This window comes from Mauremys reevesii, linkage group 6 (genome assembly GCF_016161935.1).
Source record: "Mauremys reevesii isolate NIE-2019 linkage group 6, ASM1616193v1, whole genome shotgun sequence".
Classification (NCBI taxonomy): domain Eukaryota; kingdom Metazoa; phylum Chordata; order Testudines; family Geoemydidae; genus Mauremys; species Mauremys reevesii.
In genome coordinates, this window is record NC_052628.1 from 24,279,444 (window position 1) to 24,306,859 (window position 27,416).

Consider the following 27,416-nt stretch of genomic DNA (forward strand, 5'->3'; position numbering starts at 1 on the left):
TTGCATGGACTACTCCCCCGCACTGATCACTTTGAATAATATCCCTGAGGCAACTATAGCAATTGTTTCTATGCAGAAGGAAAAAAAAATCAGGAAAGTGTGTTGATATATTTTAGGCATCTTTTAACATTATTTAGCACCATGGAGTAGTCAGTTCCATGGATCACTGATAGTCCACAGACCAGAGTTTGGGAACAACTTGTATACCATCGCGTTAGTGACTCCTGCTGGCTGTCTAATACAGTGATCTGGTCAGGGGCGGCTCTAGCAATTTCGCCGCCCCAAGCACGGCGGCACGCCGCAGGGGGCGCTCTGGTGGTCGCCGGTCCCGCGGCTCCAGTGGACCTCCCGCAGACGTGCCTGCGGAGGGTCCGCCGGAGCCGCGGCTCCAGCGGACCCTCCACAGGCACGCCTGCGGGAGGTCCACCGGAGCCGCCTGCCACCCTCCCGGTGACCAGCAGAGCGCCCCCCGCGGCATGCCGCCCCAAGCACGCGCTTGGTGCGCTGGGGTCTGGAGCCGGCCCTGGATATCTCCTTGGGCCATATCAGACCTTCAGCTTTTTGCACAAAACAGCAATTGACCTCAATGGTAATTGTGTACATGTTATAGCCTTACACTTTTTACCATAAGGAGGCTTGCCAGAACAAGGAATCCAAGCTAAATTGCCAAGTTCTAGATACTTGTTCTTTTTCAATTTTTTCTTACCTGTATTAGAAATACTTTAACAGAATGGTCTTCTAGGTCTGTCGCAGTGATGCACAGACTCTTGCGATTTGCTCTTTCTATCGCCATCTGAGTCCAGAGTTTGGTGTTGAGAATCAGTCTCAAATTGCCTTGATTTCGCATAACTAAAACAGGAATGCTTACATATTAGACATTACATGGAAACCTCCCTGTTGTTTCAGCAGATTTATTCAGTACTGCTATAAAAATCATATTTCCATTAACTTTGCATTTCAGGGGATTATAACCTAACATTTTGAAAGAGGTGGGGGTTTAAATTTATTTACTATACTTTGATATTTTTAAAGTTTCTCTCGATATGATATATTTGCCATATGATATAATGAAACAATCTTTCAAAACTATACAATAAAGTGTAAGAAACTACTGCTCAATAAGCAGAACGCCCCATAAGTCACTTGGAAGAAGCAGCACCTCTGGTAAAGCCAAATTAGAAAAGAGAGAACTAGAGTAAAGAAACCTGGAAACAGAAATACATAGTGCTTAGTGACATCTGTGAGTACCTGCAGCTCACAAAAACTGCAGCGGCAAGAGATGTTTAGTAGGTAGCTAACTTTATAGAGTAATAATGAAAAGGCTTTGAGCAACTGGATATAAACAAACCTGGCTGCAGGATTACAAATGATGTGATATTCAACTGACTATGGCAAATGAGAGCACGATTAAGTGGAACTAATTTTTACCTAGCCTTGACTGTAATGTTCCATGTTTATTGCTTGAAGTGTCATTAAGCCTCAGGGATCCTCTTCCTCTTTCAGTCCAGGATAGTGAGAGTTTATTAAATACAAAAAGCTTGCAACTGATCTGAAGGGGAAAATGTTATGGAAAGTGTCAACTGATCTGAATTCTGTTGTGCCAGAGAATGCAGTTTATAGGTTTGATGTCTCTGTGCTATAACTTTTTACTTTACAGTTTGCATAAAATTAAGACAAATTTAAAAAATGAAATGAAAATTGCACTAACCCCAGATTTATGCTGAGTACCTCTAGTAACCAGGCTATGGGGAACATTTAGCATAGAAATACATTTCACTTTTACCTTTTCAATTTTTAACCTTTCTCTGTGAAATCCAAAGACATCTCCATATTTCCTGAAGATGTCCCAGAATGCATCATCCTATACCATCACTGATATCAGAAGTTTCATGCAACTTTTTGTACCAGTACTGTCATAAATTGAAGCTAATGACCCATCCACATACAAATTTCCCACATATGAATGGGAGAAGTGGATTCAAGCAATCTTACAGTTTTATATCTTTCCATTTTTAGATTTTTGTAATATATGCAAGTGTTAATTTGCCAAGAAAATAAAGCGTTTTAAGAATTTTGAGTAGCAAGATTTATCCTGCTAGCCTAAAATTACATGGATGTACCTTAGTTTTATTATAAAACCACTTACTTTGATAACTCAATAGTTAAAAAAAAAACACCAAGCCTTTGTGTTTATAAAGTAACTTTAAGAATACTTATAAATTGGGGTTTTATTTATTGGTGTTAGGGAATACTGTCTTATTGTGAAGACAGTTATAACAGACACTAGCAGAATGAGGCTTTGGAGCATGATTTTGGAGGTTGAAAGAGCTCTCTATATTCAGTATAGAGAATATACGATGAAAAGCTACGTATCAGCTTGAAAAGAAATTACGGTAGTTAACGAAGCATATTTTTAAAAAAGGAAAAAAACTTATACAGTTGTCCAACAAAGAAGTAGTAGATATGTATTCATGGTATTATAAGTTACAGTACACCATAATGTTCTTTCTTAACGTAAGTAGAAAGGCTTATCATACAATCTTTAGGAAAATATACCTGCAACACGTTATGTTCTGCTTCTTCCCCGGTTATAACTTCAACTTTATCTAACAAATATTTCTGTGCTGGTTTGGAAATGTAAGCCGCAGCTGATTCAATTAGTGTTGACTTCTTGACAAAAAATGTTTCTAAAGGAGAAATAAAAACAGAAAATTATAAAATTTCTACAGCAGGAATGTTTTAGTATGTCAACAATATGTCTATTTGCATAGTCTACGTCTTTGTACCCCTTAGTGCTAGATATCAGTTAATGTTTTAATAAACTTCAGGCATCCCTGTATATTTTTTAAAGAATAAGACCACGATCCAAGGTTTCTGTTTAGGCACATTGGTCTGTCAACAAGGAACAACTAGCAGGATCAAACCCTAACTAGTTAATAGTTGAGTTTCCAAATCGAATTATTTGTGATATGTTTTTCATGACTATGACTTTGAGCAGCAATAAGTCCCATAAATCACAATGGTAATAAGAGGGGTGTGAATATTCAGCAGGAAAGAACATGAACAACTAGCTAAAATTGTAGTTGAAGTGACTTGTTCATAAACAAGCTATAGGCTGAAATGTGTTCACAAAGTATTCATCACACAGTTTTGGATAACAAATACATTTGTAAAACTCAAAGTCTATTCAAGGAAAACTTACAAATAAAAAAATAGTCTAAATTAATCAAATAATAAATTATTCGCTATGATGATAATCTAGCTCTAATTCTGAGTCACAAACCAAATGACAGTTGCTTTCTGGACACTTCCATTTATGGTGCACATCCTAATTGTATACTAATGACTGGATAACTTTAAAGTAAATAGATGATAATTACTGAACACCACTAATTTGATGTCCTCTACGATGCACTGAAATTGACCTATTGGTAGAGCCTCCCTGTGTTTGTTTGCTAAAGTAGTAATGCTTACTTGTATGTGAATAACCAATATGAACAGTTTTGGCATCTGTGGATGTTATTTCTTTCTTGCATAGATCAGTTTCATTATGCAGCTTGGTAGATTTCTGAGGACTCTAAAAAATGGAAGAAACAAGGAAAAACAGTTTAAGAAATTGTAACGTTTATATGTTTGACATTAGCAGCAAGCTGAAAGATCGGGAATGGATTGAATCATAAAATACACAGCAGGGGTGAAGATTAGTTGAAATAATAAGTTAACATGCAAACTTTATTCCTACATACAAATACTAACATAGGATATAAGTAAACAAGCATTTGGTATTTCAGTCAATATTGGAACTTCGTCCATTATTATAAAAGGCCCAAAAACGTCATTAAGCAGGAACTGTAGTCTCTTCTTAAGAGAGACTCTGAGCTAAAAGAATAAGCTTCTTTCAATTTAAGTTTAAGGTGATCTGATAATAAAAGTGGAGAAGTTTAGCAGATATCTTTCCAAATTAATTCCTCATTTTACAGCTCACCATATATACCCAAAATTTAAAAAAGGCATTGCAGAATTTAGAAGTAATCACTCTGAGATATTTTAAACTATTACATTTAGCTAATTCTGCAGAGTTACAGTTTTCTCATTGTTCACATCTCCTTTATATCTGTATACTGCTAATCAAATATTTTCTTGGAGTCAGAGGGGAGAAAGCCTACAGCTCTGAATGTTAAAAAAGTCTGAAGTGGTTTGAACTATAACAGAAAATTGCTAGAATTGATTTTCCTACTGAAGGGCCAAGTCTAAAATTTGGGCCCACCTAAGTTATGCCCATGAAATGTGCACACAAGCCAGCCGAGCACACCCAACAAGTAACTGCCTGTGCAGATGAACACTGACATATATAAACCCATTTTGGACCGATCCTGTGAACAGCTATACATCTTTAACTTTACTCATGTGACTTGACTTCAAAGCGATGACTCATGCATTTGCAGGACTGGGGGCTTTGTATGTACATATGACAAATGTTGTGGTCACAATTTAGGGGACCATCTTTGAAAATGTGACGCTCAGCATTCAAATGCCAACTTTTTCAGAAACAGAAGAAAGAAGAAAAATTTAAATATTTACAAATCTTACCAAAACTCTCTCAACCATGTTTTCTCCAAACACAAAAGTAGAATTTCTGTTTAAAAAAGTTACATCTTCAACTGTCTGATTTCTAGAGAAACAAAATATGTGAAAAATATCAATTAGACTTTGTAAAAGATGCAAATATAACATCTATAACAGCATACATTTACCTTTCCAAACCTTACATTCAAACAAAAATATTGGCCTACTGGGGACTATAGAGAATACTTCATTAAAGGAACTTAGGGAGATACATGAAATACAATGTAGCATAATGAGAATGTTCCTTAAAAAGACTAGATAGTGGCAAAGCCACAGGCCACTGTTGCAGCACCCCAGGAGCAGTATAGGGAAAGAATCATGCATCAGAGAGGCACACTTCTCTCCCTGCTTCCTTTTATTCCAGCAAACTGCTACCCTTCCTATGTCGGCTTAGCTGTGCCAGCCACCAGATCCACCCACTCCCCTATCTTCTTCATCTTCTCCTTGTCCATCTGCTTGGGGGAACATAGAGGGGCAGGTGCACAGCTTACTTCAGCAAGCCTAGATATAGATTACGTCAATGCTGCAATGTAAGCATGGGTTCAGACCAGGGTTGAGCCCAAATCCTCCTTCTGTCTACACACAAGTCTCAGACTCAGGCTTAGACTTAGGGTCCTAGGATCCTGCAGGGATGGAGGCTCCAAGCCAGTGTCAAGCCATGACCCAAGGTTCAAGCCCTATTGCTTTGAAGTACAGATGCAGCCCTGCTTGACTTGGGTCCTGGGAGTCTGCCAAAAGTATCCCATAATCCCACAGGCCACCTTCTTTTGTCCTCTCTATTGCAAAAATCTCCAATAGACTCAGTTGAAAATGGAAGCCCCCACTTGGAGAACAGCAGCAGCTCAGTGAGTCAGCGTTAACCGTTCCATTTTCTTCTGACCACCAAAAGGAAGGGATACAGATCAGGATAAGTAAAGAACACATCAGAGATCTTTTGACCAATTTGAATGAATTCAAGTCAGCGGGCCTGATGCTGTACACCCCAGGGTACTGAACGAATTAGCTGTAGAAATCTCGGAGCCACTAGCAACAAAATGAAATTCAACAAAGACAAATGTAAGTTTGCTACACTGAGGGAAGGAAAACCAAATGCACAAATATAGAATAGGGGATAAACTGGCTTGGCAGCAGCACTGCTAAGAAGGATCTGGGAACTGTGGTGGCTCACAACCTCAAAGTGAGTCAGCAATATGATGCTGTTACGAAAAAGCAAATGCAATTTTTGGTTGCATTAACAGAGGAGTCATGGGAGGTGATAGTATCGCTGTACTCAGCACTGGTTAGGCCTCAGATGGCATACTGTTTTGAATGTAACATTTTATGTCCTTGAAATTCCACAAACATTAATTCTGTGCTCCTCCAGTGAGCTATTTGAGACAATAACCTTCTGTGTCTTGTCCTATTGCAGGCCTCTTTACCTCTACTGGCTGCTATACCTCCACAGCTTGACCTCACTGCAGTACAAGCCTGGTCCAACATACCTCCACAGACTGTTCCAAGAGGAGCATTTCCATGGTGAACTTGGTCGAAGTTCTTGAGTGGGCCAACCAGCAGGCCCAGTACTAGAAGCAGAGGGACTTAATATTGGAGAAGAGGCATGCCAAGAGGCAGGAGGAAAGGCTGAGTCTCACCGCACAGCTTGAGGACAGGGTTTTAGCAAAGGAGCAGGCATTTGCTTCACAGTTCCTGGAACAGGAATGGCAGCTAAGGGAGGAGGAGAGGGCTCAGCAGAGAGACCTGTTTGAGCAGCTCATCTCAATCAGGGCTGCAAGATTATCGGCTCCTGCTGCCACTCCCACACCATCTCCTGATTCCCTGAGACGTATTCTCAGTCCAGAAAACTTGGAAAACTCCACATCTAGGTGACTGATGCAATCAGTCCCCACAAGCAGCTGGGCAGGGCAACTAAACACCATGCAGCTCTCCATCTTGCCCCCTCTCCCGTTGATATCTCCGCCTCGGCACCAAGTGCACAGAAAACAAGAGCAAGGAGAACGGAGTCCAGGGGACATGCAGTGGTAGAGTGATTCTGTTGTGTTTGCCCTGGTTCATACACTTTCTTTGTTTTGGAAATGTTCTTTTGTAACTGTTTCAGTATTTTAATGGCAATGGGTGACTGTTGCACAGTTTTAACACATTTATAAATAAAGCCTTCTATGTTAAGGAAAGTTTATTGCTATATTGCATCTCATCATACGATCATGATTTGAAATAACAAAGCTAAACACATGATCAGGAACAATTAGGAATTACTACACACATGCTATTCCTCTATACAGCTAAGTACAACAAATCACACATCAATAACTTCCTGATGTGAATCCATACTGTGAATCATCCCCCACTCTATCCCCAATTCATAATTCAGCATGTCATTCATAAGTACATTGCATGACAATCAAATCCCCCCGCTTCCCCAAGAACTGAATCCCCAAATCAATTAGCCCCTTAACTCTCACAAGCAGATTCATAGAGGTACTATTTCTCCTCTTCCATGGGGCTATGGAAGTCCGTAACATAGGAGCACAGAGCATCCTTGACTGCTGTTGCCTGTGTGCATCTAGCTCCAGCTGTGGTAGGTGCACTTTCTGGCTGAGTGTTCAGCAACCCCTTGCTGTCATAGGTCCATTCAGGGGGAAATGGTTCACCTCTTCCTCCTGGTCCATCTCGTGCTTTTGGTGGCTCAGAAAAAGTTGCTGAAATGTTCACCAGTGCCTCATGGAAGCTCCGTTTTCTGTCTCAAGAATGAAAGTGCAAGCCAGACAACTTCTTGAAAACGGGTCTCCTCCATGTTGCTCATCTGGCTGTGTTGGTGGGCTGTTCAACCTTCCTATAACATGCAGGGTGGGCAGTAAAGTTTTCCCACAGTGCACCATGGACAACGGACTAGAGTGACCACATTTCAGGAGGGCACTAGGGAGTCTGGGATATGGATGGTTTTGAGTTGGGTCTATATGCTGCATTGGGGATGCCAGAGCCCCAGATTCAAGCCCAGGTTAGAAAATTCTTAAGGTTAAAAATCAGTGTAGACATTCAAGCCCTGGGTTCTCCAACACACGTCAGCTGACTTGAATCCCACTAAGCCTGGGCTTACACTACAGGGTAAGCATACCCTTAAAGTCCAGGTAACTCATGCAGAGGTGTAAGGGGAAGTTCTTACTCCCTTGCACAGACATATAGTTCAAGTTATAATCTGTTCATAAGCCTTTCCTTTCTGGCTGATGTGAGCATTTTTTCAGCTAACAGATACACAGACACATGTAAAGCAAAACCAAACACTTGCTATTCTTTAGATACACAGAACCCCCCCCCCACACACACACACACACAATGCTTTGACTAACTTACCCTATTGTTTTAGGGCTAGAAAGGTGCATGGAGATAGATGGCCTCACTGTTGTCTCAGAACTTGCTGAGTTCTCTGCTGGGCAATGAGAGCTCTCTTCAGACAACTGGAAACAATTAATATGATCAATTGGAAATGTTGGAAAAAATTAATTTTGGCTCATCTTGCACTATAAATAGTTTTACCAGCAATTAGGGCCTGCAAAGCCCAATGCATGTGAGAAAGTATTATTGGCAGGAGTAAGCCTATGCATGATGGGTCCACTTGCATGAGTTCAGATCATTCATGTGGTGGTTTGCAGAGACAAGCCCATGTTTATTGTGCAAAGCAAGCCAGTGCAATTCCTAACCAGATTTTAAAAAAAAATTCTTAGAAAGTAATGTTTTCCCAACCCTCTATCCCAAATTCAGATTGAATTACAAGTTTACAGCATCTGCACACTCATCAAGCAACTGTATGGGCAGTTTAGCAAGGGCTGGATTTTCCAAAGCACTCAGCATTGGTACAGTTGCTCCACTGAAGTCAAAAGCAAAACTCCTGTTGACTTCACTGGGAACAGAATTAAACTAATACTGAAGACTTCTCTGTAAAATACTTAATTATTATAAATATTATTAGAGCTCAGGCAGATGGAAAAAAACCCAGACATGTATATTTGACACTGAAGTTACATTTTTACCTGAATATTTGCTTTCTCTTTAGTTTTGGAAGATGCCAGTGTATTTTCAGTGCACATCTGCCTTCTTTCCTCACATATCTGAGACTGTGGTGGCTGTAAAATGGCAGGTCTTATGACAGTCCACTGCTGAATTTGTGACAAGGGTCCTTGCAAAATACAAAATATAAGGTTAATATATGCAACCTTTCCTTCACATTTAAACAACACATTTGTGTCTTGCTTTTTCTGACTCATAATGTAGATGTGCTGTGGAGTTTTAAATTAATTGTATTTAAGTGTTATTGTTAATACCTGCCATCCTTTCCTGTTTTAAGTCCCTTCTAAAAACCCTGCCAAATAAAGGAGTGATGCAATATTTAATAAAACAAATCTGCACTGATTGTGATAAATCCATCTTCTGATTATATGAAGCTTGATCCTGCACCCATGGAAGTTGACAGGAGTTTTGCCTTGCCTTCACTGGGAGCAGAGTTCAGACCTTGTTAACATTATGGATCAGAAATATATATTTAGGATGATATTCACTCCTGAGCAGTGGTTCTAAACATGGCCTATGAACCACTTACGTTTTCAAAATAGAGCTGTAAGTGGAATTAAGTGGTTTACAGGCTTATAATACAGGCCTTCTGCATAGAGGGTGAATATCAGCTGTAGAGAGGAAGCTGGCTGGGCCAGGGATTGTCTACGTTTTACCTGCTCTGTACAGTGTTGAGCACACTGTGGATCAACAACAAATTAATATTACAATACTAACAATAGTTACCTTTTTCTGTTCTTGTGATGTCATGGTTTCTTTGGAGAAGAGCTGAGGTCATGAATACGTTATTCTTTACTGCAAAAGAAGTGTTTATCCACAGTGCTTAATTGCTTATCTGTATTTCTGTAGCCCCCATCACTGCAGTATCTGAGCATCTCACAAACATTAATGCATTTATTTCACACCACCTCTTCGAGGAAAGAAAATATTATCCCCATTTTATGGAAGGGGAAACTTAGGCACAGTGAGAATGACTTCCCCGGGAACTCTAAGGCAGAGCCAGGAATTGAATCCAGATATCCTGGGTGTTAGCCACTACTTTAACCACAAAACTGTCCTTCTTTAGCTTTACAGCTCATGGGCATGATACTGTCATCCAGTCAGAATATCCTTTTGGATCAGCAAAAGAGAGACCCAAGAGTACAATGGTGAATGCAGGAGATCTAGCACGTGCTGGTAGTGATGACCATCATGATAACTGTAATGATGGTCAATGTGTGGCACTGCTGCTGCTTCTTTTATATGGTTTCCAAATGCCACCCAGAAATGCTCAGAAGGGCTGCCAGCCTTGTCCCATCAATAGCATGCTATAAAATTACATGTCTCATAATCCATATAAAAACTCCTCCATTCCATTCCAAGATGATTCTGGTTTGGTGCTATACCAATTTTGTACCCTTACCAGATTATTTGGAAACCCCTAATCAACCATTTTTTTAATCCAAAAGGTTTTCAATGTGGGAGTCAAACAGGTGTCATGGTTTGTGACCACCCTGCCCTTCCCTTATGGATAAATGGGAGGGTGATCCCTGCTAAATCTTGGCTAGAACGGAGGGTGTTCCCAGTATGGAAAATGGTGTCACTGAATATGCGAATCACTGTTTTAGTCCAAACACACCTAGCTCCCACCATTTCTTCAACTCCATTCTGTGTTTACTGTCCATAATATTTGACATAATATTTTATAGGTTAATATAACCTTCCACCTATTTGCTACAAGGCTTTGTAAATCTCAAAAACATCTGAGTTGCAGCAGTGAATAGACTCTGCACAACCCAGTGTAGCATATGGCATAGGCTGCTTGCATCCCATCCAAACAGCAGCTCTCCCATGCGCAGAGTGTTCCCTAGCACAAGGAGATATTAGTGCGACATTGACTGAGAAATGAGTGCCATTGACTGAATCACCAACGCATCTTGTTGAACATCACAAAGTTCCTTGCTCTCATTCACATACTGACTTTGCCCAGCCCAGTGAGCTCAGTCCCACAGAAACAGCAGTTTTATTTTGTTATTTTACTGATTTTTGGTTTTAAGTGAATATTTACTGAATAATATTTTTAGTTACCTGGCTGTGATGGAGGAAAGGTCGGAAGGATAGTACAGGAAGATGATCTCACTCTTTTCTGAGACAGTGCTGTATCTGAAAACATAAGAGACTGAAATTATCCTTTGTTCAAAGCACAGTACCTGAATATGGACTTTTCATGTTAGCAAAATGTATTTGTCATGGATGAGCAGAATCTACCTGTATCAGGCAACTACTAAGGCTTTGTAGTGTAGACTTTGAATTTCCAACCATTGCTAGCACTAGTGCAGTTTCAGCATAAAGAAAGAGCTGGCAGCTGCCAGCATTTTTGACCATACCATCATCTGCTAGACCTTCTCAGATTAGGGCTAGATGTCATGGTGGTTCAAGTGCCAAGAAGCTAGTCTACACTGGTACTCCTATTGTTGCTACCACCAATGATACTGAACACAAAGGTAGGAAAAATATAGTACAGGCTCAGCCTAAGAGGGTTATTATAGCAAAAGTCTGAGACTACCAGTCTTTTTTTTTTGTCTGGAGCTGATCAGGACTAAGTAGATGTAGGAATGATCTAGGTGTGATTTTAAGGGTAGATAAAGTTTGGTTAATTGTACCCTTTTAACTAAATGGGTTAAGTTTATCAATGGCTGGGTGAAGCAAAATATTATTTACCTACATTAAGGCCCAAATTTTGAGGAAAGCATATGGCCCCATCATTACAATAATGACACACTTTAAAATAGAATTTCTACTGCACATGCTCAGTACACAGTGGTCTGCAGTGACTTATGTGTGTTCCCTCAATATTGTGGAAATAACCCCACCTCCCTGAAAGGGTTTCCAAGTCAGATGATAACTAGTTGGAGGGGAAAGCCCTTGTCAGCTTCTCAATTCCATGGGTCCCCCTGGGCTTATGGGGTTGAACAATGAACATCTTCCAAAGGGTAGGAAATCCTGCCTTCCCTTGACCTAATCAAAAGATTCCAGGGAAACTCATGATTGAAACACATGGACCTTCCACTGCCTGATGTGGAAATAACTCATGTATGGACCGGGAGCCCTCTGTTAATTTAAAACCAATCTTTTTTCAGACTTAGGAAGGAGCAAGTTCCTCACTGAGAATTACTTGCAGACTAACTTCAAAGTTTAAAAGTGTTGCTGACTTGGAATTATTCTAACCAAAATGTGTATCTGAATAATGGGGAAAATATTTTTTTTCTAGCTTATCAATCTATAAAATATAATTACAATTATAACCAAATTGAGCTAAATGACATACCCATGTAGAACTGCGAGTCCGACGTTTGGAAAGTAAAAGATGAAGACCTTGCCCGTTTCCTGGAACAACCAATGAAATCTAAGAGGCACAACATATCATGTACTGTAAAATCAAATTTTGCAACAAATTTCAGTAAATTATTGCAGTACAGAATTCTAATATCAAAGGTCTAAAATTAAAGCCTGACCTGGACCCGAGTACAGACAACCCAAACTAACCCAAGAGTGTTAAGTCATTTTTAGATGCAACTCAACCCAACACTTCCCCCTGAACCTGAGTCAGCGTGACTGCCTCGTCCTTGGGGCTCGGCCTGCTGGGGGCTTCCCATTCCCCACATCCTTTGCCTGCAAATCGTCTCCAGCTGCTGCCTGCCCATGGGGTCGGTGCAGCAGGGGCTGCATACCTCATCCTGCTGGCCACAGCTGCCTTGCTGTGCTGTGTGTGCTGCAGAGCGAGAGGCACTGCAACTCAGTGGTAGCAGCCACTGGGCTGACCTCATGGACAGGAGGAGGTGCTCGGAGATGACTAGACCCAACATGACCTGAGAGGTTTTGGGCTGTTTTTAGATGCAACCTGACCCAAATCCAATACTTGTAGTTGGATCCCATTGGGTTTGGGTCGGGCTGGAAGGCTCTAGCAGAATCTACTCACGGAAGGGGCTCTTGATGCCTCAGTAAAGGCCTGATCCAAAGCCTACTGAGATCAATTCCACTCCCGCTGACTTCACTGGGCTTTGGATCAGGCCTTTTTTTCCCCACTATGCAGCAGGCTGAATGGTACTCAGCTGATTTAAAGAGACGGCTGAAACAGGACCCTGGAGTCACAGCACTCTTCCATGTATGGAGTCATGTTATAACAAGGCCTGAAGGAAGTGAAGAGATCATTCAAAATCTAGTAGTTGTGTGAGTGCTGCAGGGGAGCTGAAAATTGGAGTGAGTGAGTGAGTGAGTGTGTGTGTGTGTGAGAGAGAGAGAGAGAGAGAGAGAGAGAGAGAAGGAGGACAAAAGTGGTGACTCTGTGCCCTTAATCCACCCACGATAAATTGACTTGTTACATACAAAGTGAAATTCTAATCACTACTAATGCTTGCAACGGACTCAGCCCTTACAAATACTCCATGTAGTAATATGCCTTTTATAGCAAGTTTATAATAAAGGGTTTTAATTATGCAATTATTACCATTTTCAGCCTTGCAAACCAGGTCTTCTGCAGGCCTCTGGGGAAAAACAAAACAAAAACGTGTCAATGGATATGTCTACACTGCAGTAAAAGATCCGCGGCTGGCCCATGTCAGCTGACCTGGGCTCATGGGACTCAGACTGCGGGGTTATAAAATTGCAGTGTAGATGCTTGGGCTCAAGCTGGCACCCGGGCTGTGAAACGCTTCCCCCTTGTGGAGCCTAGGCTCCATGATCAGGTCCTTTATTTCCTGATTTTCTGGCTGCTTTATGACCAAAACAAAAGGAAGAAGCTTAAGTGTTACCTTGAAAGGTCGTTCTTTCTTTTCAAAAAGAAATATGGGCTGAGCAATAACTGATGTCTCTGGAAAAGGAAAGAGGTCATTTTTAGAACGTGAATTAAACTATTTATCGTAATGTTGCATTTACAATTAAACTGGGATCCACTGAAAATTTTAAATCAAGGTATTTATCATTTAAAAATACAGGGCTTGGTCCTGCAGTCCTTACTCAAACAAAACTCCCATTAACCCTACTGTGAATTGTTCCCAGTTAGGGCTGCAGGATTCGGCCCCATATTTTTAAACTTCTTTTAGACCAAAAATAATACTTTTCATCCAGCAAGATCCCAAAATACTTTGCAGACTATGGGCTTGAGTCTATTTCCAAGCACACCCAAAATTCCCTCCATTTCAACAAGAATGCTAGATAAACTGATTATTTGGGCCAAATTATAATGTCCTTACTCAGTTTTTGCTTAGTCCTTGGTAAACAGAACCTTAAAAAGTTACAGTTCAAAGTGGGGCAGCCCAGTGGAGAGTTGGGGCTCTTCAGGCCTAGTGTCTGGGATGCCCTCTCCAGTGTAGTCTCTATTCAAGCAAATAAGGGCTTACAGCTTTCCAGGCCAGGATCAGTTAGCAGTGTGTCTCTGATTGGGGCCCCTCTGCACTGGCTCCCTGCCCAATTGCTGCTTCCCCTCCCCCTCCCCACCCATCAGTCTCACACACACACACACACAGCTGCATCCAGTGTGATATCTGACAGTCACACTCTGTTCTGCATGTTTCTCTGTACACAGTTCCTGGGGCTGCTTCTTTGCAGCGCCAGGTTAGCCCTGCAGCCACTGTTTTCAAATAGAACCTGGTCATTTTCTGGGTCAGGACCTTTCCTCTGCCCTTTCCGGTAAGAAGGGGCTGTGCAGTGGGGACAAGCTGATTTGAGTTGTAGTCTGCTCTTAATAGATCCCCATTTTCATTCCCTCTCCCCTCCCCCCAACATTTTCTAGCTATTTCAACTAGTGGACTAAAGACCCCTGTTCTGCAACCCCTTTCATATGTGACTTGCCTGGGATCAATTATTTGATTAAGGCTCAGGCCTTTATACAACCCCTGTGCAGCAAACAGACTGAAAAAAAAAAAAACCCTTTCTTTCTGCAATGAACGGCCCGATGTAATTGCAAAGGAAGAAGCAAAATTTGGCCCACTCTGGTCATTTGGAGTCTTGCCACAGGGGTGACCAGATAGCATATGAGGAAAATCGGGACAAGGAGTGGGGCATGGTGGGGGTAATAGGCACCCATATAAGACAAAGCCCCACATATCAGGACTATCCCTATAAAATTGGGACATCTGATCACCCTACTCGCCACTCACCATTTTAAAAACATGGAGATGGCTGAATATACCTTACAAAGATGTGATTTTAATAACAGGGACTTCCCACTGGATCACATTAAAATATCTACCTTCCCCCCCCCACACACACACAGTTCTGCAAACGTAAGAGTGACATCTTCATCTTGGTTTGCATACCCATTGGTGGTCAAACTGTTGCTTAATCGTATAATAAGCCTTCCATTAGAGCGGGGTGGCCAAACTGCAGGTTGTGAGCTGCATGAAGCTCTTTTACAGTTCAAGTGCAGCTTGAGCCCCCTCCACGTTCCTCCCCCATTCTCTACCTACCAGACTGGAGGGGCGGGAAGCACAGGGCTTCTACCCTGCCCCCCACCCCAGCAGAGCCTCTGCCAGAGACAACTGGTGCCTACTGAGAGCAGTGGCCCCTCCCTGCTGCTCCTATCTGTTTGCCACAGCCTCTCCACACAGCGCTAACACCTGGGTGCTGCAGGGAGGGGTACTGAGAGTAAGGGGGGTGTGTGCCTGGGAGGGCGTGATTTAAGATGTTGTGGGGAGGTGAACCTTTAAATTATACCCCCCCCTTTAGCTTCTTGGGGCAAGGCAGTGGCTATCCCTGCAGCTCCCAGCTGTTTGCCGCTGCCTCTCCCCATAGACGCAGCTCCCAGCATGCTGGCTCCAGCAGCTGCAGTGCAGTGAGGGGGCCAAATCGCACCATGTGACCAAGTGAGGCCAGAAAACCCTGGCAAAAATTGGGGGGGGGGGAGAGATGACCCCACATGCCTCCCCTCACACGTCACTTCTGACTTCTGCCCAGTGGAAGAGGGACTCAGGGCTTCAGCCCCTCAGGGTGTGCCTGCTGGGGCTCAGGACTTCAGCGGGAGTGGGGCTGAAGCCCCAAGCAGGCACCTCCCACAGGCAGGGCCAGTGCAAGGATGTTTCGCGCCCTAGGCAAAACTTCCACCTTGGCTTCCCGCCCCCCCCTCCCCCCGCGCATGCCCCTGCCCTGAGGCACCCTCCCCCCGCCCCACGGCAGCTCCCCACCTCTGCCCTGAGGCACCCTCCTTGCGTCATATGTGGCTCAGAGGGTCAGTAAGTTTGGCCACCCCTTCACTAGAGCTTAACACTTAGTAATAAAATGTTTCAACAATTGTTAAATTACCCATGTAAATAAGTATTGCTCACAGAAACCAGGTGCAAAACCATGAAACTGATTATTTATCACTGGAGTGAACTGGGAGTAGTTTAGAAACAAGGTAATAATTAATATGGAGTGTTACTATAGTTATTTTTTAAATTTTCAAAGTAATTTATAAATATTGTGGCCCATCTTGCAGTTCTTACTCTTATTTTTACTCCTGCTTACATAAGGGCTAAATTCAGCCACATCAGTATTTCTGGCAATGAAATGTTAACATATCTGTCCTCACCAAGGCCTTCATGATTGCCATTATATTGTCCACCACAGACTTTCACAGTGAGAGCAGGAAGAGAGCTTTGGCTCCACAAGCACAATCCCCCACAACCTCAGCTAAAGGAAAATCTCTGTTAGCTGATAGGACATGCGCAGCAGCGCTTGGATGAGCAATTCCAATTCTATGCAGCAGAGGGGGAATAGTACATATAAACCAGTGGCTCTCAATCTTTCCAAACTACTGTATCCCTGTGAGGCATCTGATTTGTCTTGCAAGTTTCACCTCACTTAAAAACTTCTTGCTCACAAAATCAGACATAAAAATACAAAAGTGTCACAGTGAGAACCACTGATATAAACAATAACAGTTCACTGCGATATTCATTTATTAAATACAACTATTTTTCTCTCTCCCCTCCCCCATTTATTAAGGTTCAAGCTTAAATACTAAATACTTCAAATTACCTCTTAAAATGTAAAATCCAACACAATATTTTTAAGATACATGAACCATTTTAAAGCCTGGAGCATATTGCATTAGCAAAGAAAGAATTAGAGTGAGAAAGGAACTTGCTGATTCCACATCAGCTATCACTGAGTCAGCCTGGCTGGAGCTAGAAGGCTGCAGGAGTTAGGAAACCCTTTGCCAGGGCACTTTTTTTTTTTAAAATAACAGTTCTAAACTGGGAATTACTGAGGAAAGATTTACAATTGGTTGGTTTATGGCAGAAAATTGTGGAGCTAGGATATAATGGTGCTCGTTAGACATTAATAGGTGTATTCTGTTTTAGAAAATAGAATCACCATTAACTCCACTTGTGCCTGAGGAAAGAGCTCTTCTCAGAGCATTTAATCAGAGGTTACTGATACCACCTGGATCAAGTCATGTCATCTTCCGGGATCTATGCTGCTGCTACCAAAATCAGGGGAAAACCCTGTGTATCCCCAGTAGTGTGGGTATTGTGGGTGTTCAGGCCACTCAGCATTTTCCTGGAATTAATTCATTAGTAATCTTTGTAAAAAAAAAATCCTATGTATCAAATTATAATAAACTTTTAAAAATTCTAGCATGTTTAAATAAAAATCTTGTACAGACGTCCTACTAGGAATGAGTGATAAAGACCTAACTAATCAGTGCTGTAAGGCCAGTAACACTGGGGAATTCGCACATTCAGATGACTATGTTAATTCTAACTGTCTTGGCTTAATTTGAGGTTTTTGCACTGCTGAACAGGGTTGACACTGTCAGTGCTGTTGCATGCTGGGAAAGGAAGAGGGAAGAGAGGAACAGCTTCTTTGTTTCTTTAGCATCAGCAGGGGGCATACAAACAGGCACAGTGTCCCCAGGAAGAGGTGGCCCTTTGTCATTAGCAGCAGCAGCAGCCACGGCCATGCACACAGACAATGAGTCAGGGCCAAGAAAGGGGAGGGGTAGGATCGGGCAGCCCCGCCTCCTCACTGCAGGGAGGAGGACACACAGACACAGTCTGGTGAGAGACTGGATAAGACCAGGTTGCTCCAGTTCTGAGCCGTTCAACTACTTTTGGGTGAAGGAAGCTGCTAGAAAAAAGTGACCGCAGAAGCTTGCCAAAGGAGTTGCCTCTGAATGCGAGGACAGGAATAATCCACCACTCTCAGCCAAGAGAAGGAGTGCCTGCCCATAAATAATCCCCACAGATTGGACTCCTTTTCCCTTTCTACAAATCCCTTGAAGCTGCTGAATTAGAAAGGACCTGGCCTAATGTCTCCTGCCTTGAGAGTTGTAGAATGATCCCATGCCCTACGGCAAGTATTAGAACTGCCAGGTTAACTCACTTGTGAATCATCTGCCTGGTTCCAATATCCTGCTGACATGTGAGGAATTGAAACCTGGATCTGATATTCTGCTCTCCCTTACATGTGAGGGATTCAGATTCCTGGTCTAAAACTTGCTCTTCCCCATGTGTGCGGAGCATGGATCCTAGCTACAATATTCTGTTCTCTTCCATCTGCACAGATCATGGCTCCCAGCACTATCCCTCTGCTCTTCCCTATGTGAGCTCTGAGTTATGCACATATAAGGGAAAGCAGAATATTTGAGCTGCCACTTGAGTTCCATACACATACATGAGGGTGGAATATTAGAGCTGAGACTCAGGGGCGGCAAGTTATATAGGCCCGTGGTGCCCGTGCTCCAGCAAATTCAGGGCCCTGGGGGCCCAGCTCCATTAATGTTTGGGGTTGGGTCTCTGCCACCTGCTGCCTTCGTGCATCTCCCCCAGAGTGTCCCCTAACCCTGCCTGTCCCCTGTAGCTCCACGCTGCGCTCCCTCACTGGCCACTGCCAGCTCTGGGGGCAGGCTGAGGCAGCTACTGTGCCTGTGGAGGGAGGAGGTGCATGGCAACCCTCCCCAGCAGGCAACTCTGAGTCAACACAGGAGGAGCTTATCCTGGCTGGACCTCCTGAGCAGCAGCCTGAGAGAGTTTGGATGAGTGTCGTGCTGGGGTGGGTGGGGGAGGGCACCCTCTCTCTCCCTTGGAGCTTGCTGTTGATGGCAGGGAGAGGGATGGGGGGAGTCCTCCTCTCTGCCCCCCCGTGGCAGCCTGCCTGCTGCACCCCAAACTCCTCATCCCTGGCCCAGTACCATGCCCCATCCAACACCCCAACTCCCTAGTCCAGCCCAGAGCCCGCACCCAGCACCCAAACTCCCTTCCAAAGCCCGCACCCAGCACACCAAACCCCATCCCATACTCCCTCCCAGAGCCTTAGGCAGGTGTGGGGAGGGGGGCAGGACTTGGACCCCTTCTGGGCACCACCAAAAATTATACAAACCTGCCCCCCCTGCGAGACTGGCTGTGTGGGTCTCCAAGGAGTATTTTTCCCTATGGCAGTTTTTAAAGAATCTCACTTTTGATGAAGGATTGTGCAATATAAATTCTTATTCATGATTTAAAAAAAAAATTATTTCACCACAGCTAGAAAGCCCTGAAATGTTAAAAAGGAAATGTAGGTCACATTACGAAAAAATCTCCATGGCTTTTACAACATTCCAAAAGGGGATGATGAAAAGAGGATGCTGGGAAATGATGAATAATAATATTGTAATTACAGTATATACAGACTAATACAGACTATAATTAATTACAGATTATATTTTCAGACTTCAGTCTGGTCTTGCACTTGTTGTACATGTTTTTAAGCACTGTCACCTCTGCATGCAGGTAACAGGTTCCATCAACTGCACATGCACAAATGGAGATCATGTTTTTAAAATTTGGCTCGGGGGAGAAAAGGAGATCAAACTTGGAAAAACCTGATTGCTGGATGCTGAGTGAGCACAGGAAGCATTAAGCAGAAAGACAAGCAAGGATATAGCTGAATCCAGGATGTAAAATTGCCTACATTAAGTCTACCTGTAATGTGAAAAAGTCTGTTTACCCAGCTAGGTGTGTGGTAATTTCAGCCTGCAGTGCAAAACTGTAAGGTTTACTTTTATTTTTATGGATTTTCTGTGTTCCCAAAGTTGAAGTTCTTTTTGTTTTTTGCTTTGTTTTTAATTTAAGGAAGTTTTTGGCTGGTTTGGTATTACTGTTGCATATTCTCCTGAGGACAGGTAAACGATCCGTGGCCTTGGAGGACAGATTGGAGAGAGGCCTGAACTTAAGTCCAGCTCAGTTTCTTGGTCAGAAGCAAAGACCAAGGTTGCTGTCAGTGCCCTGGCTTCAGACATCCCGAAGCATGAGAAAAACCTAAAAAACGAAGGATGAGAGATGGGTTCATGGAGAAAAGAAAACAGTTACAAATTGTTTTTTCTTTGCAGTCTGCAAAATTAATTAGTTCTCTTTTGCACCTGAAAATATTTTAAAAATTGTTTTACCGTCAGTGTCCTGTGACTCACATTTTTGCAGGTGTTTGAAAACATTTTTTAAAACAACAGTTTGAAACATGGATACCTAAAGTTAGGTATCTAAATATATATCTATACACCTAAACAGAAGTGCCTGTATCTCCTGTATGTTGTACTTTAGTAGCCTCCACTGACTTCAGTAGCATCTGTGAGTGCACAGCAACTCTGAAAATGAGGCCAATTTTAACATGGATTAAGATTCTTAAATGTAGGCATCTGCATTTGAAAATGTCAACTTTTTTTGTAGTTCAAAATCTATATTTTCTTTGCCAACTTTGACTGTAATTATAAATCAGTGCTGGCTGCTTTATGTTAAGGAGTGCTGTTGTAGCCATGTTGGAACCAGGATTTTAGACAGACAAGTTGAGTGAGGTAATGTCTTTTTGACCAACAGAAGTCAGTCCAGTAAAAGATAAGCTTTCAAGCTAAAGAAGAACTCTGTGAAGCTTGAAAACCAAGAGACCAGTGAATTCTGACATAGAATCATAGTACTGGAAGGTAGGGTTGCCAATGCCAACCCTCCAGGATTAGCCTGGAGTCTCTAGGAATTAAATATTAATCTTTAATTAAAGATTATATCATGTGAAGAAACCTCCAGGAATACATCCAACCAAAATTGGCATCCCTACTGAAAAGGTCCTTCAAGATGTCTTCTAATCCAGTCCCCTGCACTCAAAGCAGGACTAAGTATTATCTAGACCAGCCCTGACAAGTGTTTGTCTAGCCTGCTCTTAAAAATATCCAATGACAGAGATCCCACAACCTCACTAGGCAATTTATTCCAGTGCTTAACTCCCCTGACAGTTAGGAAGTTTTTCCTAATGTCCAACCTAAACTTCCCTTGCTGCAATTTAAACCCATTGCTTCTTGTCCTATTCTCAGAGGTTAAGGAGATTTTTTTTCCCTCTCTCCTCCTTGTAGCAACCTTTTATGTAATTGAGAACTGTTTTCATACCCTCTCTTCTCCAGACTAAACAAACCAAATTTCTTCAATTTTCCCTCACAAGTCATGTTTTCTAGACCTTTAATCAGTTTTGTTGCTCTTCTCTGGACTTTCTACAATTTGTCCACATCTTTCCTAAAATATGGCATCCAGAACTGGACACAATACTCCTGTTGAGGCCTAATCAGCGCGGAGTAGAGTGGAAAAATTACTTAGAATACTTAGGCTCTCTCTATTTTACTAGGGATGTACCAACACCTAGCTTTTGTAATATAGTTTGCATGACAAATATTATTCAGGAGCCAGCCAGTGAAATTTGAAGAAAGTAAAATGTTAGTAGTAATTATTAATCTTCCAGGAAAGTAAACATTAATGTTAGATAGTGGCTACACCTTACAGAGTGAATTCAATTCAAAATTAGGCTAAAACTGGAAAAAGCTGTATTTTAAAAGTTTTCCCACACAGCTGGCCAGTCCTTTTCAGGCTGTTTTGCTGATGTTGTGCTACTGACCTGTTGTAAGGCAAGTATCTCAAATTTTCACTGCTGTCTTTCACCCAGTTCACAAATCAAGAGGCCTTAAAATGGCCAACGGATCCATCCTGATTTGCCAGAGCTCTTGCTACCGTTAGAAGTCTTTCCCCTATGTTGTATCTATTTTGTGATGTGGCTCTTTACAAGTAAGTGGAATCCTGCTGCCTGACATCTTCCTTGGATTTTTTATTCTTTCTCATTCAGAATTTTGGTCTTTATAAGAGCTCAGTGAAATGTTGAAAGCACCATTTTTTAAAAAACACAAAAACTATTAAATGAGAATATCAGTGTCTTTGAATATAATTTCTACCCTTATATTTCTTGGTACAGTGTTGTATAGTATTAGCAAGCTTTTGCACTCTACTTGTATTGTATCATGTTTTCACTAACATTTGATTATTATTTGCAGAAATTAATACAGCAACACTTATACAAGCTAATGTAAAAACTATTTAACTGTATGATGAATCCTTAGAGAGAAAAAAATCAGAACTAGTTTAAATGTTCTCTAGTGCAAAAAGCTAATAGCAGTGGAACATTTTTGTTTGCCACTTTTAGCATCAAACCACAGACACTGTAACCAGAAAATTGTCTGACCCAAGTTAGGCCTATCAGCGCTGCAGTACAATCTGCATAGTATACTGTTAAGTACAGTATAATATGGTCTTGTCCACATACTTTTTTCTAAAAATAAATAGAATCCCCACAATTGCCCTCACCATTCAGCTCTACCTTATGATTGTGAAGATAGCTTTATTCTTGATGTCAATATATTTCTGTTTTGCCGAGTTTGCAGACAGAAACAGTGTCAATATTCAGGAGACATGTGACTATATTCACCTTAATGGGTTACTAAACTTCAAAACCTGTTGATAATAATTTGATTGCTAACCCTCTTAAACAAGCAGCCAAAACACGAAGACTTAGATGAAATACCGTAAACCGGAATGAAAAGCACAGCTCTTGTAAATCAGGTTTGGGATTTTATGTTTTCTAGCTCCTAGGAAACAACATTCAAGAAATAAAATTAGAGTATATGTGGCATGTTTTGGAAAGTTTTAATACTAATATTCTGCAGACGTATTATTTCAAGTGATATACTATTTAACTATCTTGTGAATGTCTTGGGAGAAGTAGAGAGGAAAATTAGATTCCTCACTTATTGTGATTTTGGTTATTACCTCTTCAAAAGGTACTTGGATATTACAATGATGGACACTCACAGGAGACATAAATAGACAGACAGGTTTGTCCTACCATTCATTAAAATTTGTAAAGTTTAGAGTAATTGATCACATTTAAAAAGCATTACAATATTATTGTCATGCAGGATATTCAAAACTATTAATGCTAAGAACAGAATAAAACAAATATGGTCTAAAATATAGGACAGATTCTGATCTATTATAAGCCAGAATAGTTCCAGTGAAGTCAAAGGAACTACATTAACTTTGCACTAGCTGAGGATTTGGCTCTAAATTTCTCTCAGAAGAGCACACATCAGAGTTAAGTTGTGTACTGATATTTCCATCCATCTGTAAATTCCACATAAAAACACGAAAAAACGTAACTCCCTTCAGAAGCATAAATTGCAGAAGCAGACCAAAAACCACACGTTAAGCATCATATTGGTTTTGCACTTTCTACATAAATTTATTTTGTTTCAGTTCTAAAACTGCTTCTTAGCACATTACTTGTGGATACAAAGAAACAACTGTCTACATTCCTATAGATTGCAGCCAAAAATCAGTGAAACCTCATGGCTAAAAACAGGACTTGCCAAAACATGCCGGCAAAATGTGGTTTACATTTTATAGATCTGATTAAACATCACAATACAAAATCATAGTTAGCTCTCAGGCAAGTGGGTGTGCAGCAAGGATTTCAGCCAAGCTCTCAGGTCCCTTCCTGATCTCTTTGAAGTGCATAATCCTAGTTTTCATTGCCAAAACTCAAGTGAGGAACATTACATGGGACAAAATTAGAGATACAGGAAAAACAGTAGTTTAAATCTGTAAAATGCAGAGAACCTCCTGCAAGCCTTTTAGACAAGGACTTTCAAAAAATAGTAGCCTATAGTTAGGCTCCTAAATTTCTATGTGTGTTCCTGAATAACAAGCCTGATTTTTAAGTTCTGAGCATCCAGGAACTCCCAGTGAAGTCACTGGAAACTGTTGGTTGCTCAGAATTTATGAAAATCAGACCAGTTATTTAGAAATCTAAGTTTAGAAACCTGGGATCCTAAATTTAGATTCCGATGTTTAAAAATCTTGGCCTTAATGTCCTTGACTCTATTGACTACAATTTAAAAGGAGTTGAGAGGCCTCAGAAGTGAACCCTACAGCATCACATCCCAGGAAAATTAAAAAATAGTCCCCCTACAACCTGATACACAGCCAATTTTAAATCCATATGATAGCAGCTCTCTTCCAGCTAATTTAAATATATTTTTCTATTAAGATTTTGTGACACAAAGAAATGCTTTATTAAAATTCAAATACTCAGCATCTACTGTATTCCCTTTATCAGCCACAAAAAAGCAGAACCATGAAATATAAAACAGGTTAGAGGAGTAGCATGGAGGTAAATTTGACTCTGCAGTCCTAGAAGTGACCATCTTCCAGCCATACCATGTCATCAAACTGGGGTCCTGTCAGACTTCACAAGCTAAGCAGAAGTGGGTCTGACAAGTGCTTGGATAGCAGACATCCAAGGACATTGAAAAGTGCAACAGGAAGTGTTCTTGGTAGTTTTGTTGGTGGTGCACAATTTTCAAACAATCTCTTAATGAGATGTCCACAGTAGATCTGGTCAAAAATTTTCCAACAGAACAGTTTTCCATAAAAAATGCTGATTCGACAAAATCTAATTTAGCAGGAATGTATTTTCCGTGCAAAGAAAGGTTTTGTTTCAACAAAGTCAAAGCACTTCGTTTTCATGGGGTCAAAGTGCTTTGTTTCAATTGTATTGTTTGACTTTTAAGTAAAAATGATAGTCAAAATGAAGCACTTCAACCTTATTGAAATTTTTTTTCAGAATTTCTGTTTTGTGAAAATTTTTGTCTTTTTGTTTCAAATTGGGATGACAGAAAATTTTGAAATGTTGGAATTTCCAGCTGAACACAAATTTCAGGTTTCAACCAGCTCTAGTCCAATCTACACTGGTCTACACTGCAATTAAACACCCACAGCTGGCCCATGTCAGCTGACTCAGGCTCGTTCGGGCTATAGGGCTGTAAAATTCCGGTGCAGACATTTAGGCTCAGGCTGGTGCTTGACCTCTGGGACTCTGTGAAGGGGGAGAGTCCCAGCGCCCAGGCTCTAGCCTGAGCCTGAATGTCTATACTACAATTTAACTGCAATTTATAGCTCCGCTCCCAAGCCCACAAGCCAGAATCAGTTGACAGAGGCCAACCGTGGGTGTTTTATTGCAGTGTAGACGTACCCTACATTTTACTGAAGAGATTCCTGTTTACCATACAATGTGCTGATGAAAGACACTATATAAAAGGAAAATAAATATACATTGTCAACCTCCGTTTCAAATAGCATGATATAGATACAACTTGTGGGAAAAGTTGTGATGGGAATGAGATAGCGAATTACACAGCCCCACTCAGATCAACAATGATTCAAACTTGCTTGGGAAACTTAGATTCCATTTACATTGTATTTAGGAAAAAGAAAAGGACAGAGCACGTCCAGCTACCTAGGGCCAAATAATGCTTCTTAGAATCACTCTTTTATAATATCTTTCTTATGTTTTTAGGGCCTGAGTCTGCAAATCCTTCATCACACAAATAGCTCATACTCACATGAATAATCCCACTACTGCCAGTCATGTGACCAAGACTTTGCAGGATTGGGCCATTACTTGTTAGGCCATGTTCACCCTTGCATTAATACTGTACTAGCCACAACTTCTGTTGCTATAGGGCTCAAGCACCATCTGTTTGTTCAGTGTGGAGTGAGAGTTACTCAAACGGTGCTATTTATTATCCCACGCCAATAGCATGCTTGTATAGCATGGATCTATGAAGGATTTTTCTAAAAATATCCTTGTTCACACTGGTCATAATAACTTGGCTATAAGCCTGCTCCCTGTGATGTTTACAAACACAGCATATAGATACCTTATGTACACAGCAGTGGCCAGTACAGTTCCAAGCACAACGTGGGCATTGGATAGGGCTTAACAAAGACATTTTAAAACCTCAAAGACTACAGTCTGTGAAAAAACGTTAGGCCTCCTTTCAAACAAGTGCGTGTTGTAAGTATTTTTGGAAGTCACATCACAATAATGTAATTTAAGCAGAGCATCTATGCCAGCAGTAACTGTGCCACTAAACCAGTGTGCCAAGAACAAAGAATTGCTTCATAAACACTTGAGACTCTCTGACATCCCCATGCTCACTATTATAATATATAACCTAACACTCCAGCCCATGCAGTAGTCATCTTAGGAAGGGTCATAATAATTAGCATACATTTAATATTCATAAAGCACAATACAAATATTCAACATTACAGCATCCTAGTTAAGTATTAGTTTCCTCATTTTACTTGTTGAGAAACAGACATAGAGAAGTTAATGTTTTGATCCAGGAAAGAAAGTAAGTACATACTTAATTTTAAGCATGTGAATAAATGGGACTACTTGTAGTTAACGGTAAGCACCTGCTTAAATGTTTCCTGGGTTGGGGCCTAAGTAATTTGCCCAGAACTATAAACTAAATCAGTGGCAGAACCAGGATCAGACCTCAGAAGTGCCTTACTCCTAGCACTGTTCTTAGTGCACTAGACCAGCCCTTGGTTTAGCAATAGCTTGTACTATCACATACAGGTTTTTTTTTATTGGTCAATAATCCAGAAACTTTTTCTTGATAGTGTCCTTCCTCCTTCTGAGCAGCTGTTAATAATTTCAGATAAATCACTTTCAAATACTTCCTCTTCCTGCTCCTCCAAAAAGCCATGATTTTTTTTTGGTCCACCTGTGTAATTATGGGGCTCTTTGGTTATCCTAATGAGCCAGCCCCGCTCTCATTGCCCAAGTGCTCAGCATAGGACATAGCATTGAGTACAGCCCTGGCAGTGAGTACCACTTCCATGAGCTGTGCTAGGCCAGGCCTTTCTGAAAGCTGCAAAAGTTTCAGTGATACAGAACTCAACATCCTTTGGAACAAAGAGGGACTGAGTGGAATTTAAATTTATAGCAAAATCTAGACCCTCTGGGATTTCAAAATGCAGCAATCTTGAACATGCAGTCTTTTTTAACTTAGCCGGGAGCACAAACCACAGATCCTTGCTTGCAGGGTTACATTGATAGAATCATAATTTTAAGAGTTTAGGATGAAAAGCATTTCAGACCAAATTCGGTCTTCATTTACACCTTTGCAACCCCTTTAATATTACTTGGACAGCATGCGTATAACAGGGAAGAGAGTTTGGTCATTATGCCTACAATTATCCCATTCACCAAAAATATATTTGCTGTAGGAGCACAAGTATACAAAACCTACCTGCATAGCATTCATCGCTGCACTTTAATTTGCTGTTACCCAAGCTGTGGAACTGATTGCTGATGGTTTGTTTTTGCACATGAGTACTGGTAGCTTGGTTCACAGTCCAAGGATCACTGGGACATCCTCTTCTTTTGGTGAGGTAAGGTTTGTCCTTCATGTGATGCACAGAGCTGACTGTAATATTGTTACCTGTACATGAAGGTCCTTTCCCTGTATATAATACATTTGCTTCACTAGCAGGATCTTCTTGGTGTCTCATACTTATGGTTCTTACAGTTAAAAAAAAAAAAAACAGTTTCAGCTTATCTGGCCCAGA

The 27,416-nt window shown here is 41.3% G+C and overlaps 1 protein-coding gene across 9 annotated transcripts in view; it reads right to left on the reverse strand.

The window, feature by feature from the left end:
* Positions 1 to 27,416, reverse strand: part of RANBP3L (RAN binding protein 3 like) — an 80,450-nt gene that overhangs the window by 9,397 nt on the left and 43,637 nt on the right. For 4 of the 9 annotated variants that reach the window (XM_039543237.1, XM_039543238.1, XM_039543240.1 and 1 more), the window contains 13 exons: positions 27,098 to 27,369; positions 13,479 to 13,537; positions 13,175 to 13,211; positions 11,996 to 12,073; positions 10,756 to 10,830; positions 9,415 to 9,483; positions 8,652 to 8,797; positions 7,975 to 8,078; positions 4,591 to 4,672; positions 3,475 to 3,577; positions 2,557 to 2,687; positions 1,429 to 1,549; positions 707 to 849 (listed from right to left, as the gene is read on the reverse strand). In XM_039543237.1, coding sequence (XP_039399171.1) covers positions 707 to 849; positions 1,429 to 1,549; positions 2,557 to 2,687; positions 3,475 to 3,577; positions 4,591 to 4,672; positions 7,975 to 8,078; positions 8,652 to 8,797; positions 9,415 to 9,483; positions 10,756 to 10,830; positions 11,996 to 12,073; positions 13,175 to 13,211; positions 13,479 to 13,537; positions 27,098 to 27,359 — 1,410 coding nt within the window. In that variant the 5' untranslated portion in view covers positions 27,360 to 27,369. Of the gene's footprint in view, positions 1 to 706; positions 850 to 1,428; positions 1,550 to 2,556; positions 2,688 to 3,474; positions 3,578 to 4,590; positions 4,673 to 7,974; positions 8,079 to 8,651; positions 8,798 to 9,414; positions 9,484 to 10,755; positions 10,831 to 11,995; positions 12,074 to 13,174; positions 13,212 to 13,478; positions 13,538 to 14,984; positions 15,008 to 27,097; positions 27,370 to 27,416 lie in introns of those variants that run through there. The other 5 variants (XM_039543241.1, XM_039543242.1, XM_039543244.1 and 2 more) reach the window with 3 other exon arrangements.